Source organism: Carettochelys insculpta, chromosome 22 (assembly GCF_033958435.1).
Source record: "Carettochelys insculpta isolate YL-2023 chromosome 22, ASM3395843v1, whole genome shotgun sequence".
Taxonomy (NCBI): domain Eukaryota; kingdom Metazoa; phylum Chordata; order Testudines; family Carettochelyidae; genus Carettochelys; species Carettochelys insculpta.
The window spans coordinates 11,832,441-11,850,650 of record NC_134158.1 but is presented as its reverse complement, the minus strand read 5'-3'; the positions used below and the strand labels follow the sequence as shown (position 1 = coordinate 11,850,650).

The window sequence follows — 18,210 nt, the reverse complement described above, 5'->3', positions numbered from 1 at the left end:
AGGAAGAGGGGCCTGAACCCGAGTAATTTCCCGGCGGTGGGACTGGCGCCCCTCCCTGTTCGGGCTCCCCCCCTTTGTGAGCAGAGGAGACGAGGGTCCCGCTGAGGTGGGGGTGCGGCCGCCCACGGGCGGGGCTGACGCCCGGACGCCTGGGTTCCCGCCCGGGCTCGGGGGACTGGGAGAGGCCGGGGCAGCCGCCCGCCCCCCATCGCAGCCCGGCTGTGGGGGCGCAGCTCCCACAAAAGGCCAACAGCTGCCGGCCCCCCGTCGGCCCCGCAGTGCCTCGGAAAGACGAGGGGCGGCACTTCCGCCAGACTCTTAGCCAATGACTGCTGCAGCTCGGCGTGAATGGCAGCCGCGAGACGGCCTGGGCGGGGCTCTAAACTCGGCGGGGAAGATGGCGGCAGCCGCTGCGGCAGCAGTGTACGAGCAGCTGCAGGTGCTGGGCGGGACCATTCTCCCAGCGACGGAGGGGGCTCCAGGCGGGACCATTGTGCGGGGGGGGGGGCATCGCGCGGTACGGGGGCGGGGGCTGAGCTGTGACCCCTATGTCTCCCCAGGAGCTGGACTGCCCCCTGCTGGACGGAGGGCTCCGCCCCGAGCCCGAGGACGCGCTGCGGCTGCTGTGCACCCCCTCGGCCCGGCGCCTGGAGCTGCTGGCCTGGCTGTGCGCGCGGTACCCCCGGGGGGACCCCCCACCCGTTTCTGCACCCCCGCAGTGCACCGCCCTGTTCCCCCGGGATGGACTCCCCCACCCACCTCTGCACCCCTGCAGTGTACTGCCCCGCACCCCCAGGACTGTGCTCAGGCAGCCCCCTTGGGAGCCCCCCATAGCACCCCTTCAAGGGGTCCCTTCTGTGCCCCCAGACCTCTCTCTGCTCAGAGCCTGGAGCTGTGGACCCAGCTCTGCCCAGCACCCGGGGGGGCCCTCCACCCACCTCTGCACCCCTGCAGTGCTCTGCCCTGCACCCCGGGGGGACTCCCTGCACTCTCCCAGGTCTCCCCCTCTGCACTTTCCCAGAACCCCCAGTCTGTGGCCCCTTCTACCCTCCTGAGCCTCCTGCAGTCACTCAGGGACCTCCACCCTTTTGTCTGGACTCTGGGGTGCCTGGCCACCCCTAAACTGCTTCTGGCTGCACCCTGGGACCCCTCAGGTCCTCTGCTGGTGCTAATCCATTTCACCTGTGTATCTCTGGAGCACCGTCTGGCCACCTGCCCTTAACCCCTCCAGATTCCTCTGGGGGCCCCACAGGGACCCCTCAAGCCCCCTTTGTTTCAGTGCCTGGGGAATGGGACCCCCATTCCCCTCCTAAGCCTCTGGGGGGACCCCTGTCGGTGCCTCTCGGCCATAAGGCTGTACCCCATTGCCCCTGGAGCACCCCGGGGCCTGTATTCCCGACCCTCTGCGCAGTGGGGCTGTCTCAAGGACAATGCAGTACCATTACACAGGGCGAGGGTGCTGAGGTCCTGCACAGGGGGTGCATTCCCCCTGGCAGCCTGGCTCCTGTTGTGACTCTTTGTCTTTGCTCTCCCCAGAGCTTACCCTCCCCTGCAAGAGCAATTTGCTGGCTGCCAAGATGCACAGGCGGAGGCGAAAGCTCAAGGTGTGTTCAGCTTAGTGGGGTGGGTTAGGGAGCCCCTGGAACCACCCACATAGAGAAGCCAACCCTCCACCGAGTCCTGCAGCCCCCAGTGCCCTGCCAGAGCCCGGCACCATGGCGCCAGCCCCCTGCTCTGGATGTTACCACCGCGAGAGGGAATGGCTCCAGGCCTTGCCCCACAGGCAGCCACGTCCCAGCACCAGGGTTTTGCAGTCACCTGCTGTTCTCTCTCTTGACAGAAATGGCCAGACTGGGTTCAGACCTGCTGCTGTGTGGCTCAGATGACATCAAACTTATAAAGGTGTTGGACTGGCCTGGAATGGCCCAGATGCCTGGGTTCTCTCCTGGCCCTGGGGAGGGAGTGGGGGTTAATGGTTGAGGGCAGGGGAGCTGTGAGCCTTGTCACCTGGGTTCTCTCCTGGCCCTGGGCAGGGAGCGGGGCTTAATGATTAGACTGGATGCCTGGGTTCTCTCCTGGGCAGGGAGTGGGGATTAGTGGTTGGAGGGGGCGGGGCTGGGAGCCTGGATGCCTGGGTTCTCTCCTGGGCAGGGAGTGGGGGTTAGTGGTTAGAGTGGGGGGTGCTGGGAGCCTGGATGCCTGGGTTCTCTCCTGGCCCTGGGCAGGGAGTGGGGATTAGTGGTTAGAGTGGGGGGGGCTGGGAGCCTGGGTTCTCTCCTGGCCCTGGGCAGGGAGTGGGGGTTAGTGGTTAGAGCAGGGAGTGGGCTGCGAGGCTGTAGTCTCTCCTGGCCCAGGGCAGGGAGTGGGGATCAGTGTTCCCTGTAGGCTGAGCACAGGGGGCGACTGCTCAAGCAGGAGTCATGGGCCACCCCGCTGATGAGCAGAGTACCCCTGGATGGCACCAGCTGTTTCTGGGGGAGGTGCTCAGCCCCATGTGCTGCAGTGCATGTAACAAAATTTATTCTGCTCGTAGATGGCAAAGCCTGGAGAGCCCAGGTGAGGCCAGCTGGGTTAGAGCAGAGGCAGGAAGCTCAGATGCCTGGGTTCTCCCAGGTCAGGGAGGGGCAGGGGTTCACCAGCCTCTCTCTGCAGGGAGAAGCCAGTGCTGAGCGCCAGCTCTGGCTCCTGGAGCAGCTGCTGGACGTGAGCCGGTACCTGGAGGCCATCCCTGGGCTGGACGTCAGGGACTCGAGCTCCTCCAGGTGGTGGTGGGGTTGCTGTGTGTGGGGCGCCACCCCGGGAGACAGAACCATGGGCAAGAGCCATGCTACAGGGGGGAGCTGGGGGGCTGTGCTGTGTTGTGGGGGAGCTGAGGGGGCTGTGCTGTGCTGTGCTGTGGGGGAGCCATGGTGGGGCTGTGTTGCAGGGGGTGCTTTGTAGGGGAGAACAGGGGGCGCTTTCTCCCCTCTAAACCAGGCCTGCTCTGGGCCAGGGCTCCCTAAGACTGATGGGCTCCCACGCACTGCGAGGGTGACTGCCTGGTGCCATGACCCCAGAAGCAACATCGCTCAAGCTTTGCCCTCTCCCCGCACCCCAAACCCTCATGGCCGCTGCAGGGCCCCTGGTTGAGAGCCTGGACTCTAACCCCACCCCCAAGCTGGGAGAGAACCCAGGCGTCCGGGCACCAATGTGGGGTACACTCGCTGACCTGTCCTGCCCCCACAGCCTGGAGGAGGGGCTGCAGGGGGCCACTAGGAGGAGTGAAGAGTTGCTGCATGAGGTTTTCACCAGCCCCAGCCTGCCGGCCCTGCTGGCCCCCATCTTGCCCCCCTGCCCCTCTGACATCCAGCCCCTGCTGATGGAGGAGCCAGCCCTGCACCAGAGGTTTGTTGGCTGGGGGTCCCTGCAGTGACACAGGCCTCTGCTGCCTTCTGTCTCCCCATGAGTCCCTCTCCGCTAATCCCAGCACTGACATGGTGCCAGGCCTTCTCTCCTTTGCCCCTCTCTGATCCAGGAGAACCCAGGCATCTGGGCTCCCAACCTCTCTAATCCCTCTCCCCTCCCTGAGCTGGGAGAACCCAGGCATCCGGGCGCCGGCTGTAGCTCCCTGCATTGGCTGTAGCTGCCCGAGCTGGGATGAGCATCCGGGTGCCGACCGTAACCTGTCTCTCCAAAGGCACCAGCGGGTGGAGGGAGCTGGCAGGAAGAGGCTGACTGAGCTCTCCAGGGCCCTGGAGGAGGCCAACGCTGTGCTGGAGCAGTTGAAAGCAGAGGTGGGGATGGGGCAAAGCTGAGAGATCTGCAGCAGGCAGAGGACATGAGGAGCCCAGACTTCAGGGGGACCTGGGCACTGGGGAGCAGGGAAGAGCCCAGGGCACTCTGGGTCAAGACTCGGAGTCTAGATGCCTGGGTTCTCTCCCAGCTCTGGGGGGGCCAGTGGGGGCTGGAGGTTACAGCAGGGGGGTGGGGGGCAGCCCTGTGGAGTGCCTGGAATGACACCTGTCCCTTCCATGCAGAGCTGTTTGCTGTGGGGGGGCATGGAGCCCCTGCCCCCTGAGCAAGCCCTGCGGAGCCTGGCCCTGGCGGCCGGCGACTCACCGCAGCTGATGGCCGCCTTCCGGCAGATGTACGAGGCAGAGCTGCGGGGGTCCTGCTGCTGTGGCCCCACCCTCCAGCCCAGCCCCTGTGGGCCCCTGGCTCAGCGCCTGCACGAGGCACTCACCCTCCACACCCAGGTACTGGCCATGCCCAGAGGGAGGGGTCCTTTGCCTCCCACGTGGAGGGGGCGGGGTTACAGGCTAGGGGTGTGGTCTTTCGGGGTGGTGGGGGGATGACAGACCTGTCCCCCACACCCACAAGCAAGTTCCCACAGTTCCACCTCCAAGGGGTGGGGCCTTCCCAGAGACTCCGCCTCCATGGCCAAGGCCCAGCACTGGGGGCAGAGGGTTCCAAGATGCAGGGGCTGTGCAGGGCAGGGGGAAACGCCACAGGGGTGGCAGGGCTGGCAAGTCCCTGGTCCTCACCCCCAATCCCTCCCCAGGAGCTGCAGGCGCTGGCCCAGCTGAGCGACACTGCAGAGCAGGCCATGCAGACGGTGGTGCAGAGACTCAGTGAAGAGAGAGGGAGCCACACAGCGATGCTGCGTAAGAACCCCCAAGCCCGAAGGACCCAGGCATCCGGGTCCCTCTCGTGCACCTACCACGATCCCCTTCCCTCCTCTAAACACCAGTCCCACGGCCCTTTCCGAACCCTGAGGATCCAGGGGTCTGGGTCCCTGCTGTTCAGGGTGGCTGCAGACCTGACGTTTCTGTTACAGGTGTGAGGATGGAGGAGCTGCGTCAGCGCTACCAGGCCTACCTGGCTGCGGCGGGGAGCTGCCAGGGTGGCCCCTGGGCGAGGGAGCAAGGTGGGGGGTGCCAGGACCCCATGTCCCCAGCGAGCGGCTCTCCTGTGGGCCAGAGTGTAATAAAAGCCATCCACAATTACCCGTGTGAATGATCCGGGGTGGCTGGGGTCTGCACCAACACTGCCCCCCCACCCGTGTCTGCCTTTCCCAGCCAGGGCAACTGAGGCAGGGCAGCAAGCTGGGAAGGGAACCCAGGCGTCCTGTGGCTCTGCTCCTGCCAGCCCCAGCCCCTTGCCTGCATGGCTGCATGTAGCCGGCAGGGGGGGCCAGCACCCTCTGGGAAGGGAGGTCGGGGTATGGCTCCCTCCACCCCCAGGCAGCCAGCCCAGCCCTGCCCGGGAGAGCACCCACTGCTGACCCCACCCCCCCAGGTGGACCCCAGGGGGTGCTCAGCTGTGCGGGGGCAGCAGGAGCCTCTGGACTTCTGGGTTCGCTCCAGCGGAGGGAGGAGGGGACTGGGAGCCAGGATGCCGGGGTTCTATTTCTGGTGCTGGGGGGTGCTGAATTGCTGCCCTATAAGGAAGCAGCTCCTGGCCTGTGGCCGTGTTTACACAGCACTCCCATGACTCAGCTCCAGGCTGAATTCCTCTTCCTGCTCAGGGGGAGCACTCCTGGAGCCCCCTCACCCCAGCCTGGGAAACTGAGGCAGGGAGCACCTCCTCCGGCCAGAGCTGCCCAGGGAAGCAGGAGTCCCAGTTTCTGTTCCTACCCCTCCACCTCCCCAAGTGGGACACAGACCCTGGCAGTCCAGGTTCCTAGCCCCCAGCTCCAGGCTGTGCTCTCAGCATAAAAGGTTCATGCCCCAAGCACAGGGTGGGAGCTGCCTTCTCACTATGCTGGGCTCAGCCGCTTTCCTGGGAGGGGCCCAAACCGCAGGGCAGGCCGCACTCAGAGCTCTGCCGCTTCACAGCGCCTGCCGCTGAGACCCCACCACCTCTGGGAGAGCACAGAGCCCCTCCCCTCCCAGCCAGAGAGAACCGAGGAGTCCAGGTTCCTAGCCCCCCTGCTGTAACTGCTAACCCCCAGGGCCAGAGAGAACCCAGGAGTCCTGGCTATCAGCCCCTGCTCTAACCAGCAGCCTACACTGCCCTCCCAGAGCCAGAGAGAACCCAGGAGTCTGGGTGGGGAGTCTCAACCACTGCTCTGGGGCTGGGGCCCCACTTCCTGAGCCGGCTGCACCCTACTGGGGTTGTGGATCAGGGCCTATGCCCCTTGGTGGGGTGGGACCTGGGACTGGGTGTGTGTCCTGCCACTCCCTGCTGGCTGGGCCAGGCCTGACCACCTGTCAGCACGTCTGAGTCCGGATGAATCTGATTGTTCGCCATGGGGGGGTGGGGAGTTTGGGGGCCTGAGATCTAGGGGGTCAGTATCAGTGTGCTTGTAAGTTTCCCCAACCACCTGTGTCACAGGCCCCCGGGGGTTCATTGCACATCAGCCAGGGCCCTTTCCACCATGCCCAAAAACGTGTGCGGGCACAGCTGCCGTGTGTGCAAAGGGATGTGCTAATTCCCTCCGGCAAGGAGCACCACCCTCCTTTCCCCATCGCCTTAGTGCTGTCCCCCACTCCCTCCCACACACACCCATCTGCTCCCCCTACTCCCTCCCATGCCCCCCTTTCCCTGCCCTCTCCTGTTCCAGCCCTCTCCCTCCCACACCCACTCCCACATCTGCTCCCCCCACTCCCTCCCATGCCCCCCTTTCCCTGCCCCCTCCTGTTCCAGCCCTCTCCCTCCCACACCCACTCCACATCCCCTGCCATGCTCCCTCCCACTTTTATGCCATTCTCCTCCTGCTCCATCCCCCTCCTGCTCTCCCACACCCTATCCTGTGCCCTCCCATGCCCAGTCATGCTCCGTCCCACACTCGTTCCATGCCCAGTCCCATGCCTGACCTGCTGTCCCCCCACCCCCAACTGAGCCTCAGCCTGGCTCAGCTGCTGGTGCAAGTGACCACACTGGTGTGGGGGCGACACATCCCCAAATCACTCCCCACCAGCCCCTCAGGGCCTTTTGTGCCCCTTGCCTTGGACACACCCCAGACCTGCTGCCAGCAGAGCCCTGGAATGAGCACGAGGAGGGGGCCAGATTGGGGGACTCCTTGCACCCCTACAGAGGACAAGCCCCGGCCTGTGGGGGGCGGTGGGCTAGGCTGCCCTTCCCACACAGCTCAGCACAGGCTCACAGGGCTGGGAGGCTCCAAGGAGGCTCTACAATAGAAACCCCTGGGCTGGGCCGGGCCCGCTGGCCTGGATGCTGGGGTGAGGGCCAAGCCATGGGGTTCCGCTGGGGCTCTTGGGACCGTGACCAGCCCCAGGCTGCGCTTATCACCCACAGGCTGTTCGGCTTCCCCTGCACCGCTGCTGCCTACGCCCCACTGGAGGCCTTCCGCCCCTCCTAAGGCGCCGGCTGCCCCCCCCCACGTGCTCCCCTCCCCAGCCAGCCGGCTGCCCTACCCCCCGAGACTCGCGGCCCTGAGACAGCCCCTCCCACCTGCTGTCCTTCCTCCCCCACCGCAGCCGACCCCCCCAGGGCTCAAAGCGCGCCCCCCGGGCCGTTCATCTGGGGTGACGCGGGCTCGGCAGGTGATTGGGGGCTGCGGGGTGACACCCCCCCGGAGGGGGTGTCCCGTGGCCCCCCAAGCCTGCAGTCAGGCACTGATCTGCGCCGGGGGCGGGCCGGGGGTGGGGCCGGGTCTCTCCCTCCATCCCGGCCCGTTGACACCGACGCCCCCCCGCCCCCGGCTCGGAGCTTTTACCAATTAAGGCGTTTCGCCAGGCGCCCCCCGACCCCCCCCCCCGCGGCTCCTTCCCCAGCCGGGCGCGGCGCGGCGCGGCTGGGCTCGGCTCGGCCCACTCCTGCGCCGGCCACTGCCCAGACCGGCTCTGCGAGGTGAGGGGCTGGGGGTCGGCCGCACCGGAATGGGGATCCGGGCCGGGGGGCAGGCGTGGAGGATCCGGCTCAGGCTGGGAGGCCCGACCCGGGGAACTGGGGCTGGGGGGGGCAGGCATAGGGGTGTCGGTGCCAGGTCGGAGTCTCTCGTTCCTACGGTCCCCGCAGGCGGGAGGGGAGCGGGGACCCCCCAGGCCGGGGCGGACTGACTGGTGCGGGGGCTCCGGTGGGTCTCTGCCGCACTGAGCTGAGCTCCTCGGGATTTTGCTGTGGGGGGGCAGAGCGCTGGGGCGGGCGGGGGACCGGGGAGGTCGAGAGGCATCCCGGGCACAGCTGGGTCCCGAGTGGGGGGTGCCTGAGGTCCCCGTGATCGCCGGGAGCTCCGAGAACAACAAGCGGTCCTGGGGCGCCTTAGGCACTCTCAGATTTTTGGAGCGTCAGATGCGTCTGACCAGGCGGGTTTTTCCCACGAAAACTCCATGCTCCAAAATTTCCCTTAGTCCAGAAGGTGCCCCAGGACTTCCCGCTGTTCCTGGGGGCTGGATGGTGAGGGGGGGGGACCGACAGAGGCGTGAAGGATGGACAGATGAATGGGGGGGATAGATAGACAGACAGTGGGGTGGATGAATGGGTGAGGAAGGGAGGGATAGTGTGGGACGGACAGACAGACGGACGGGTGACGGGGACAGATGGCCAGTGGGGGGGATGGACGGACGCATGGACTGGTGGGGGAAGGACAGACGGGCAACGGCGGGACGGACGGACAGAGGGACGGGTGAGGGCTGGAAGGATGGAGCGGGGTGATCAGTAATTCCCAGGATGTGTGAACTTGCAGGGCTGGGGAGGAGGTGGGGCTGAGCTCTACATTAGACCCTCTTTAGCCCTCTCCCGGCATGGACCCCCCCAACCCGCCCCCACAGGCCTCAGCTGCCTGGCTGCTCCTTAGCCCCCGCAACTCACCCCAAAGTAGAACATACAGCCCTGCGCCCCAGCCCTGCAGCTGCCCCTCCCTCCCTCCCCACAGCCCCCCAGATACCCAGCCCTGCCCATGCCCCTCACTCCCGACCCGCATACCCTGGACCCCATTGTATATGTCCAGAGTATTTTGGTGCCAGCTAATTGGCAACGCTATGTCAGCCACCAGGTTGCATGGCCCTAGCCCCCCGCCCCGCCCCGCCCCCCAGCCCAGCCCCGCCGAGCCCAGCCCACACCACCCCCCAGGGCTGGGACCTGGCTTCATATTTTCCCCATATTTGGAGAGTTCAGTTTCCCTGCAGAAGTGCCCACCCCTCCCCAGGGGGCCGCGGGCAGGGGCTGTGTGTGTGTGGAGTGAGGGGCACCCACAGCTCTGCAGGGGAGCAGGCCTGGGCCGGCAGGGGCTGTGGGGCAGGAGTTGGAGACACTGGCAGGGTTGCGCTGGGGGGTTGTCAGGGTCCCTCCGCCCATTACTGACCCCGTCCCTGCCCCTTTAGGTCGCCAGACGCTGCTGGCCTGGGGTGCTCCAGCCTGTGCGCCCTGGTGCCCCCGCCTCCCCTACCCCGGGGCCCGTCAGCGCAGCTCGGGCAGGGCTCAGACCCCGGGTTTGCACCTGGGGAGCGGGGCTGGGGGGCCCGGACAGCCACAGGCGGGGCGGGGGGATGCGCCTGCGGACACGCCCGCTCCGCCGCTGTCCGCCAGGGGGCGCCACATCCGGGCCTCGCCGGGACTCTGGGCACGGAAACAAGGCTCCGCTCCACCCACGTGGGCCTGGTCCTCAGCCGGTGCCCCCAGCCCCGCCCACCCCCCAGCTCTCCCGGTGCCCCCCAGCACCCCCCATCCCAGCCGGTGCCCTCAGCGCTGCCGGTGCCCCCCATCCCAGCCGGTGCCCCCAGCCCCGCCCACCCCCCAGCTCTGCCGGTGCCCCCCAGCACCCCCCATCCCAGCCGGTGCCCCCAGCCCCGCCCACCCCCCCAGCTCTCCCGGTGCCCCCCAGCCCCCCCATCCCAGCCGGTGCCCCCAGCCCCGCCCACCCCCCAGCTCTGCCGGTGCCCCCCAGCACCCCCCACCCCAGCCGGTGCCCCCAGCCCCGCCCCCCAGCTCTCCCGGTGCCCCCCAGCACCCCCCATCCCAGCCGGTGCCCCCAGCCTCACCCATCCCCCATCAGAGCCGGTGCCCTCAGCGCTGCCGGTGCCCCCCAGCACCCCCCCAACCCAGCCGGTGCCCCCAGCCCCGCCCACCCCCCCAGCACCCACCATCCCAGCCGGTACCCCCAGCCCCGCCCACCCCCCCAGCACTCCCCATCCCAGCCGGTACCCCCAGCCCCGCCCACCCCCAGCTCTGCCGGTGCCCCCAGCACCCCCCACCCCAGCCGGTGCCCCCAGCCCCGCCCCCCAGCTCTCCCGGTGCCCCCCAGCACCCCCCCAACCCAGCCGGTGCCCCCAGCCCCGCCCACCCCCCCAGCACCCACCATCCCAGCCGGTACCCCCAGCCCCGCCCACCCCCCCAGCTCTCCCGGTGCCCCCCAGCACCCACCATCCCAGCCGGTACCCCCAGCCCCGCCCACCCCCAGCTCTGCCGGTGCCCCGCACTCCCGCCCCCTGGCCCTGCCGGTGCCCCCAGCACCCCCTCGGGGGTTACCATACAGTATTTGACCTTTCAAAGGGACCCTGCCCGGCAGGGACAGTGTCTGTGCCGGCTTCTCCCCGCTGCCCTGGGGTCCATGCCCGGGGTGTTAGCACGGCGGGTACACGGGGACCGGGGAGGGCGGCGATACCGACCCAGGGATGCTCCCCAGGAGGCGTAGCCGACCCCGCGCCCAGCCCTGCCGGTCCCCCGCACTCCCGACTCCCCCCGCCCAGCCCTGCCCCCCTGTGTCGCACAGCCCATGGCCGGCGGGGTTGGGTGACGCCTGCTGTGGGTGCGTGCTCGGAAGGAGGGCGCCCGTTGTGGGCTCCCTCCAGCGCTGAGTCATGCTTGGGTCGGGCGGGGTTAACAGCCTGGGGGGAGCCAGTCTCCCCAGCTGGGCCCCCTTGGAAGTCTGTGCGCCTCAGGGGCCCTGTCCGGGCAGCCACCCCCTCCCCAGGCTCTCGGTACCTGCCTGAGCTGCGCGTGATTGGGTGTGTCCCCACTTTGTTCCCGGCTGGTTTTGCCCCCGGGGTGGTGTGGAGGCCCGGGGAGATTTCAGGGGGTGTTCCAGGCTGGGGCAGTCCAGGGAGGGATGCTGAGATCCGCTCGGGTGGGGGGCAAAGCGGAACGGGGCCCAAGAAGGGGTGGGGAGGGCGGGTAGCCCAGGCTCCCGTGAGGGATAGGTCGGCTCCCAGCCGCAGGGGACTTGTGAGAACTCGCCAGGCTCTGCCGCCTGGAGGATGGGGAGAAATCCCTGTCCCCCTGATCTCCTGGGTGCCCAACTACCTTCCCCCTCCAGCGCAGCCCTTCCCCCTTCTATCCCCTCCTCGCCCTGCCCCCCCCCGTGGTTGTCACGGATTTGCGTGTCAGTGAGTGCGCGGATGAGTCAACGTCTGTCTGTCTGTCTGTCCGTCTGCTCCCACCCCCAGCCTGTGTCCCCCTTTCCCTGCACCTCAGCATGGCTTGGGGGACCCCTTCCAAGCGCGCCATGCCCCGCCCCGAGCTCTGGAGGTTTGGGGGGCTCTGTGCGCTTGGTGATGGGGGGCTCTGGGGGGCCGGGCCGGATGGGTTGGGAGGTTGTGCGCTCCAGGGAGGGACTTTGGGCCGGGAGGGTTTTGGGCTGTGCGCTCCGCGGGGCTTTCTAGTGCCGGGAGGGTCGGGGGGCTGCGCGTTCTGGGGCCGGGAGGGCGGGGGCCTGTGCGCTCCGGGGGGGGGGGCTCTAGGGCCGGGAGGACGGGGGCCTGTGCGCTCGGGGGGGGGGGGGGCTCTAGGGCCGGGAGGGGGGGTCTGCGCGCTCCGGGGCCGAGGGGGGTCTGCGCGCTCCGGAGGGGGCTCTTGGGCCGGGGGGGCTGCGCGCTCCGGCGGGGCGCAGCCCGCCCCCTGACGCTCGGCTCCCGCCCAGGCCGCGCCCCACCTCGCTCCGCCCCGCGCTATAATGAGCGGCTCCCAGGCCGGCGCGGCTGCAGCGGCGGCGGCTGTAGCGGCTGCGGAGAGCGCCGAGATGCCGGCCACGGAGAAGGACCTGGCGGAGGACGCGCCCTGGAAGCGCATCCAGCAGAACACATTCACGCGCTGGTGCAACGAGCACCTGAAGTGCGTCCACAAGCGCATCGCCAACCTGCAGGCGGACCTGGCCGACGGGCTGCGGCTCATCGCGCTGCTCGAGGTGCTGAGCCAGAAGAAGCTGGGGCGCAAGTACAACCAGCGCCCCACGTTCCGCCAGATGCAGCTGGAGAACGTCTCGGTGGCGCTGGACTTCCTGGAGCGCGAGAACATCAAGCTGGTCTCCATCGGTGAGCGGGGCCGGGGGCGCTCGGGCGGCGCGTTCCTCCTGCCCGCTGGCTCCGCAGCGGGAGCCTCAGGCCTGGGCGTGGCGGAGCTGGAGCCGGGGCTGCAGGGTGGCTGTTGGGGAGGGCAGCGGCCTAGCCCGCCCACCCCTCGCCGCGGGGGCTCGGGAGGCTTTCGGGGGTGCCCAGGCTGCCTAGCGGCCCCGAATCGCTCCAGGCAAGGCCTGTTCACTTCTCCCTGCAGCGGCCGGGCTGTGGGGCTGGAGTAGGGGGCACCGGCCGGGCTGAGCGGGGCCTGCAGGGTGGGAGTGAGGGGCACCGGCCGGGCCGGTTCGGGGGGCGCGGGGCGGGAGCACTGGCCGGGCTGCGGACGTGGGGGAGGGGCGGCTCCGTTCGGCGGAGCCCCTAACAAAGGCTGGGAGGGGGCGGGTCTGTTTCCCGTCCCAGGAATGTGCGGTTAACCCGGGCCGGGCCGGGCCGATCGAAGGGGGCTGGCGGCCCCGGGGCTGCAGGTCGGGAGTGCGCAGCGCTGCCCCTTTGCGGGCGAGCGGCTGCCCGGGGCTGGAGGCAGCAGCCCCGCGGGCCGCGCCGGAGAAGCGGCTCTGCCCACGTAACTCAGCGAGGTGCAGGGACCGAGGCGCCCGCGGCGACCGGGTGTGGGGCCGGAGCGGGGCCGCGTGGGAATGTCGGACCCGCCGCCTTCCCACGGGCCCCTCGCCCGCACCCGATGGCGTCAGGGTAAAGTGCCGCGGGGTCCGGCCCGGCGGCTGGGAGCTCCCGGCTTTGCTGGGGAGAGGGATGTCGGGGGCGGGGCCTGGGGACCCCCTGCCGCTGCGGGGACGCGGGATCCGTCGGGAGGAGCCAGTGTCTGGCTGCCGCTCCATATAAGGCTAAAAAATGTTGGAGCGTCGGGCGGAGCCTCCGGGAACGGGGGGCGGGTCAGCCCCGGGCTGGGGGGCAGAACCCGCAGGACCCCTCCCCCATGTCCTGAGCCTGGATGCGGGGGTGCTCAGCAGTCAGGCTCCGAGCCCTGCGTGAGCACAGGCCCCTGGTGGAGACCCAGGCCCCATGGCAGACATAAGGGTTGGGGTACCCCTGCCCAGCCCCCAGGAGTGCAGGCCAGTCCTGAGCCGGGGTTACGCAGGGCAGCCGGTGCCTTGAGCCTGGAGGCCTGGATTCTGTGCAACTCAGGGAGGAGAGGGGAGGAGGTCAGAGCAGGGGAGCTGGGGCCTTGCTTTGCACCTGAGGATTGGTGGGGCCAGTGCCCCTCACTCCTGCCCCGCAGCCCCTCCCAGCCCAGCCCTGCCGGTGCCCCTCACTCCCACCCACAGCCCCCCCAGCCCAGCCCTGCTAGGGCCCCTCACTCCTGCCCCGCAGCCCCTCCCGGCCCAGCCCTGCCGGTGCCCCTCACTCCCACCAACAGCCCCTTCCAGCCCAGCCCTGCCGGTGCCCCTCACTCCCACCAACAGCCCCCCCAGCCCAGCCCTGCCGGTGCCCCTCACTCCCACCAACAGCCCTGCCAGCCCAGCCCTGCCAGGGCCCCTCACTCCTGCCCCGCAGCCCCTCCCGGCCCAGCCCTGCCGGTGCCCCTCACTCCCACCAACAGCCCTGCCAGCCCAGCCCTGCTAGGGCCCCTCACTCCTGCCCCGCAGCCCCTCCCGGCCCAGCCCTGCCGGTGCCCCTCACTCCCACCAACAGCCCTGCCAGCCCAGCCCTGCCAGGGCCCCTCACTCCCACCAACAGCCCCCCCAGCCCAGCCCTGCCGGTGCCCCTCACTCCCACCCACAGCCCCCCCAGCCCAGCCCTGCCAGGGCCCCTCACTCCTGCCCCGCAGCCCCTCCCGGCCCAGCCCTGCCGGTGCCCCTCACTCCCACCAACAGCCCTGCCAGCCCAGCCCTGCCAGGGCCCCTCACTCCCACCAACAGCCCCCCCAGCCCAGCCCTGCCGGTGCCCCTCACTCCCACCAACAGCCCTGCCAGCCCAGCCCTGCCAGGGCCCCTCACTCCTGCCCCGCAGCCCCTCCCGGCCCAGCCCTGCCGGTGCCCCTCACTCCCACCCACAGCCCCTCCCACCCCAGCCCTGCCGGTGCCCCTCACTCCCACCAACAGCCCCCCCAGCCCAGCCCTGCCGGTGCCCCTCACTCCCACCAACAGCCCTGCCAGCCCAGCCCTGCCGGTGCCCCTCACTCCCACCAACAGCCCCTGCCGGCCCAGCCCTGCCGGTGCCCCTCACTCCTGCCCCGCAGCCCCTACTCTCTGGCTCTGGCTCCTGTCCCTGGAATGAGTCAGGCTGGGCTGTATCTGTGCCAGCTCATTACCTCTCTGGTATCCCTGCCCCGTCTGGGCCCTGGCCCAGCCCAGCTACGGAGTTGGGGAGAGGACTGGGATGAATGGATGGGGGCATCTCGGGTAACAGCTCCCCTGCGCAGTGTGCTGGTGGTGGGACCTGCCCTGCCCTTCACTCCCAACCTGCAGCCCCTAGCAACAGGCTTTTCTGGGTTTGTGGGGGACGGAGCTGGGGCCCTGACCCCCTGCTGCCTCCAGACAGCAAGGCCATTGTGGACGGGAACCTGAAGCTGATCCTGGGGCTGATCTGGACGCTGATCCTGCACTACTCCATCTCCATGCCCATGTGGGATGAGGAGGACGACGAGGAGGCCAAGAAGCAGACGCCCAAGCAGCGGCTGCTGGGCTGGATCCAGAACAAGCTGCCTGAGCTGCCCATCACCAACTTCAGCAAGGACTGGCAGAGTGGGCGGGCGCTGGGGGCCCTGGTGGACAGCTGTGCCCCAGGTGAGGGGCACTGGGCCTGGGCAGAGCTCTGGGCCCGGGGGTGGGGCACAGGGCCCTGGTGAGCAGTTGTGTTCTGGAGGGGTGCTGGGGCCTTGGTGGGCAGCTGTGCCCCAGGTGAGGGGTGCTGGGTCGGGGTGGCACTGGGGACCTGGTGGACAGCTGTGCCCTGCAGGGGATGTGCTGGGGCACAGAAGTGGGTGCTGTGGGGGGCACTGGGACCAGGGGTCTGGGTGCTGGGGGCCCTGGGTGGGGGATGTTCCCCACGTGACGGGCACAGAAGTGGGTGCTGTGGGAGGTGCCGGGTCTGGGTGCTGGAGGCCCTGGATCGGGGATGTTCCCCAGGTGAGGGGCACAGAAGTGGGTGCTGTGGGGCACACTGGGGCTGGGTGAGGGGCTCTGTGGGTCACACTGGACCTGGATGGTACTGGGAAGCATGTTGTGCTGCGAGGGGCTCGTGGGGGGTGTGGCTGTTGGGCAGCGGCAAACTTGGTCTAAGCCACAGGACATTGTGGGCAGTGAAGGGGGATCAGGGAGTTCAGGGAGTCAGGGGCCATCAGCAGCAGCCGGGGCCCCAGCTGGGAGATGGGGGTTCTGTGCACTAACACCTGGGCTTCCCCAGGTCTCTGCCCTGACTGGGACTCATGGGATGCCAGTAAACCCGTCAGCAACGCCCGCGAGGCCATGCAGCAGGCTGACGACTGGCTGGGCATCCCCCAGGTAGGGTGGGGCAGCATCTGGGGGATGTCTGAGCAGCTGGAGGCCTGTGAGGCAGGGGGCTGGAGGCGACACAGAGGGTGATGGTAGAGTGTAGGGGGTTCAAGGCTGGGCTATGGATTGAGAGCAGTGGCTGGGGGCCAGTAGGGGCTGGGAGCTGGAGGCTGGTGGGCACGCAGGCGCAGTGGCTGGGGGGCAAAGGGCACAGCAATCAGGGAGTAGGAGCTGTAGGGCAGAGGGTGCAGCAGTCGGGGTGGTGGGTGCTGGGGGGGCAAAGGGTGCAGCAGTTAGGGAGTGGTGGGAGCTGTGGGGCAGAGGGTGCAGCGGTTAGGGAGCGGTGGGAGCTGGGGGGGCAGAGGGTGCAGCGGTTAGGGAGCGGTGGGAGCTGGGGGGCAGAGGGTGCAGCGGTTAGGGAGTGGTGGGTGCTGGGGGGGCAGAGGGTGCAGCGGTTAGGGAGCGGTGGGAGCTGTGGGGCAGAGGGTGCAGCGGTTAGGGAGCGGTGGGAGCTGGGGGGGCAGAGGGTGCAGCGGTTAGGGAGTGGTGGGTGCTGGGGGGGCAGACGGTGCAGCGGTTAGGGAGCGGTGGGTGCTGGGGGGGCAGAGGGTGCAGCGGTTAGGGAGTGGTGGGTGCTGGGGGGGCAGACGGTGCAGCGGTTAGGGAGTGGTGGGGGTGGAGGGCACAGCTGCTGGGAGGAAGGGCGTGGAAGACACATTGGTCAGTGGGCTTCAGGCTGGCCTGATGCCCCATCCTTGCTGCAGGTCATCACCCCGGAGGAGATTGTGGACCCCAACGTGGACGAACACTCAGTCATGACCTACCTGTCTCAGTTCCCCAAGGCCAAGCTGAAGGCAGGCGCCCCCCTGCGCCCCAAGCTGAACCCTAAGAAGGCGCGAGCCTATGGCCCTGGTGAGTCCTGGGCTCTGTCTGGCCTAGGGGTCAGGGCTGCACCTGGAGCACCCATCTCCCTTTGCCTGTCTCCCAGCTGAACTCCTGCCTTGGAGGGCTTCTGTGCCAGCCCCGCACTTCTGCTGCACTGAGCAGAGCCACACTTGGGGGTCTGGGGTCTTTTGCACCTCTGCCCCATTCCAGTCCCTCTGTGCCCTAATGGGTTGGGGCCTGACTCCACCCCCCCAGGTATTGAGCCAACTGGGAACATGGTGAAGAGAAAGGCAGAATTCACTGTGGAGACCATCAGCGCTGGCCAGGGCGATGTGCTGGTCTATGTGGAGGACCCAGCGGGGCACAGGGAAGAGGTGAGAACCTAGGCTGGGGGCTGCGGGTCGGGAGTGAGGGGAACTGGTAGGGCTCAGGTCAGGAGCCTAGGGCCAGGCTGGCTGGGGCTGTGGGTCAGGACTAGCGGGCACTGGAGGCCTGGGGGCTGTGGCTCGGGAGTGAGGGGCACAAACGGGCCTTGCGGGGAGCCTAGGCTTGGGCTGGTAGGGGCTGTGTGTCAAGTGTGATGGGCACTGGGAGGGCTGCGGTCAGAACTGGCAGGCACTGGGGAGCTGGGGGCAGCCAGTCAGGAGTGAGGGGCGCTGCCATCCAGATGGGGGCTGCAGATGGGGAGTGAGGGGTGCCAGTACGGATACGGGGGCCCAGGACTGGGCTGGGAGGGGCTGCAGGTCGGGAGGGAGGGGCCACCAGCAGGCTGTGGGTCTAAGGCCTTTGCTCCCCATAGGCCAAGGTGGTCGCTAACAATGACAAGAACCGGACTTTCTCTGTGTCCTACACCCCCAAGGTGACAGGCGTCCACAAGGTAGGAGTCCCCGGCCTGCCTGTTCTCCAGGGTGTGAGCAAGCCCTGGGGGAGTTCGGGTGTACTCCACTGTGGCCCTGAGATGAACCCTGCTGCCTCCCTGGGGACCCTTGTACCCCCGACCCAGGCAGGACCCAGTGCGTGCATTACAACCCTTGTCTCTGTGACCCTAACCCGGGCCCTGTGCCGGCAGGTGACGGTGCTGTTTGCGGGGCAGCACATTGCGAAGAGCCCATTCGAGGTGGCAGTGGGCAGGTCGCAGGGTGATGCCGGACGGGTGACAGCCCAGGGACCGGGCCTGGAACCCACCGGCAACGTTGCCAACAAGACCACCTCCTTTGAGGTCTTCACTGCCGGTGAGAGGATGGGGAGTTGGGGGCCCCAGAGGTGAGCCAGGCCAGGGAGGAGCTGGGGGTGTTGGGTGTTGGGGGGTGTTGGGGGGTCAGTGGCCCTGGGTGGGGTGGGCCAGGCCAGGAGAGAGCTGCTGGGGGTGAGCTGGCCCATGCTGGGGGGCAGGGCTGCAGGCTGACCCCTGCTTCCCCCAGGTGCGGGGGCAGGTGAGCTGGAGGTCAGCGTGCTGGACCCTGAGGGACGCAGGGGCATGGTGGAGCAGCAGCTGGAGGACCGGGGAGACAGCACCTACCGCTGTACCTACCGTCCAGCCACCGAAGGCACCTACACCGTGCACATCACCTTCGGGGGCGTGCCCATCCCCCGCAGCCCCTACACCGTGGCTGTGGGGCAGGGTGAGCTGGGGGCCGGGG

The 18,210-nt window shown here is 68.7% G+C and overlaps 2 protein-coding genes across 9 annotated transcripts in view; both read left to right on the top strand.

Moving 5' to 3' along the window:
* The first annotated feature begins 93 nt into the window (after window positions 1–93).
* HAUS7 (HAUS augmin like complex subunit 7) lies at window positions 94–5,013 on the top strand. Of its 5 annotated transcripts, none has more exons than XM_075016688.1 (10): window positions 96–439; window positions 561–667; window positions 1,537–1,604; window positions 1,841–1,902; window positions 2,653–2,765; window positions 3,226–3,384; window positions 3,677–3,773; window positions 4,017–4,235; window positions 4,541–4,643; window positions 4,817–5,013. In XM_075016688.1, the coding sequence occupies exons 1-10, from the start codon at window positions 326–328 to the stop codon at window positions 4,996–4,998; spliced, it is 1,224 nt and encodes a 407-aa protein (XP_074872789.1). In that variant the 5' UTR covers window positions 96–325; the 3' UTR covers window positions 4,999–5,013. The 5 variants fall into 5 exon arrangements, with proteins under 5 accessions (XP_074872790.1, XP_074872791.1, XP_074872789.1 ...); XM_075016685.1 differs by having other exon boundaries at window positions 101–439; window positions 561–676; XM_075016687.1 differs by having other exon boundaries at window positions 102–439; window positions 561–676; window positions 2,653–2,762.
* A 2,676-nt stretch (window positions 5,014–7,689) lies between these two features.
* FLNA (filamin A) overlaps window positions 7,690–18,210 on the top strand; it is a 33,942-nt gene continuing 23,421 nt past the window's right edge. For 2 of the 4 annotated variants that reach the window (XM_075016673.1, XM_075016672.1), the window contains exons 1-9: window positions 7,690–7,794; window positions 11,801–12,191; window positions 14,729–14,977; window positions 15,597–15,694; window positions 16,450–16,597; window positions 16,826–16,944; window positions 17,370–17,447; window positions 17,640–17,802; window positions 17,992–18,192. In XM_075016673.1, the coding sequence (XP_074872774.1) occupies window positions 11,834–12,191; window positions 14,729–14,977; window positions 15,597–15,694; window positions 16,450–16,597; window positions 16,826–16,944; window positions 17,370–17,447; window positions 17,640–17,802; window positions 17,992–18,192 (1,414 nt within the window). In that variant the 5' untranslated portion in view covers window positions 7,690–7,794; window positions 11,801–11,833. Of the gene's footprint in view, window positions 7,795–11,800; window positions 12,192–14,728; window positions 14,978–15,129; window positions 15,145–15,593; window positions 15,695–16,449; window positions 16,598–16,825; window positions 16,945–17,369; window positions 17,448–17,639; window positions 17,803–17,991; window positions 18,193–18,210 lie in introns of those variants that run through there. The other 2 variants (XM_075016674.1, XM_075016675.1) reach the window with 2 other exon arrangements.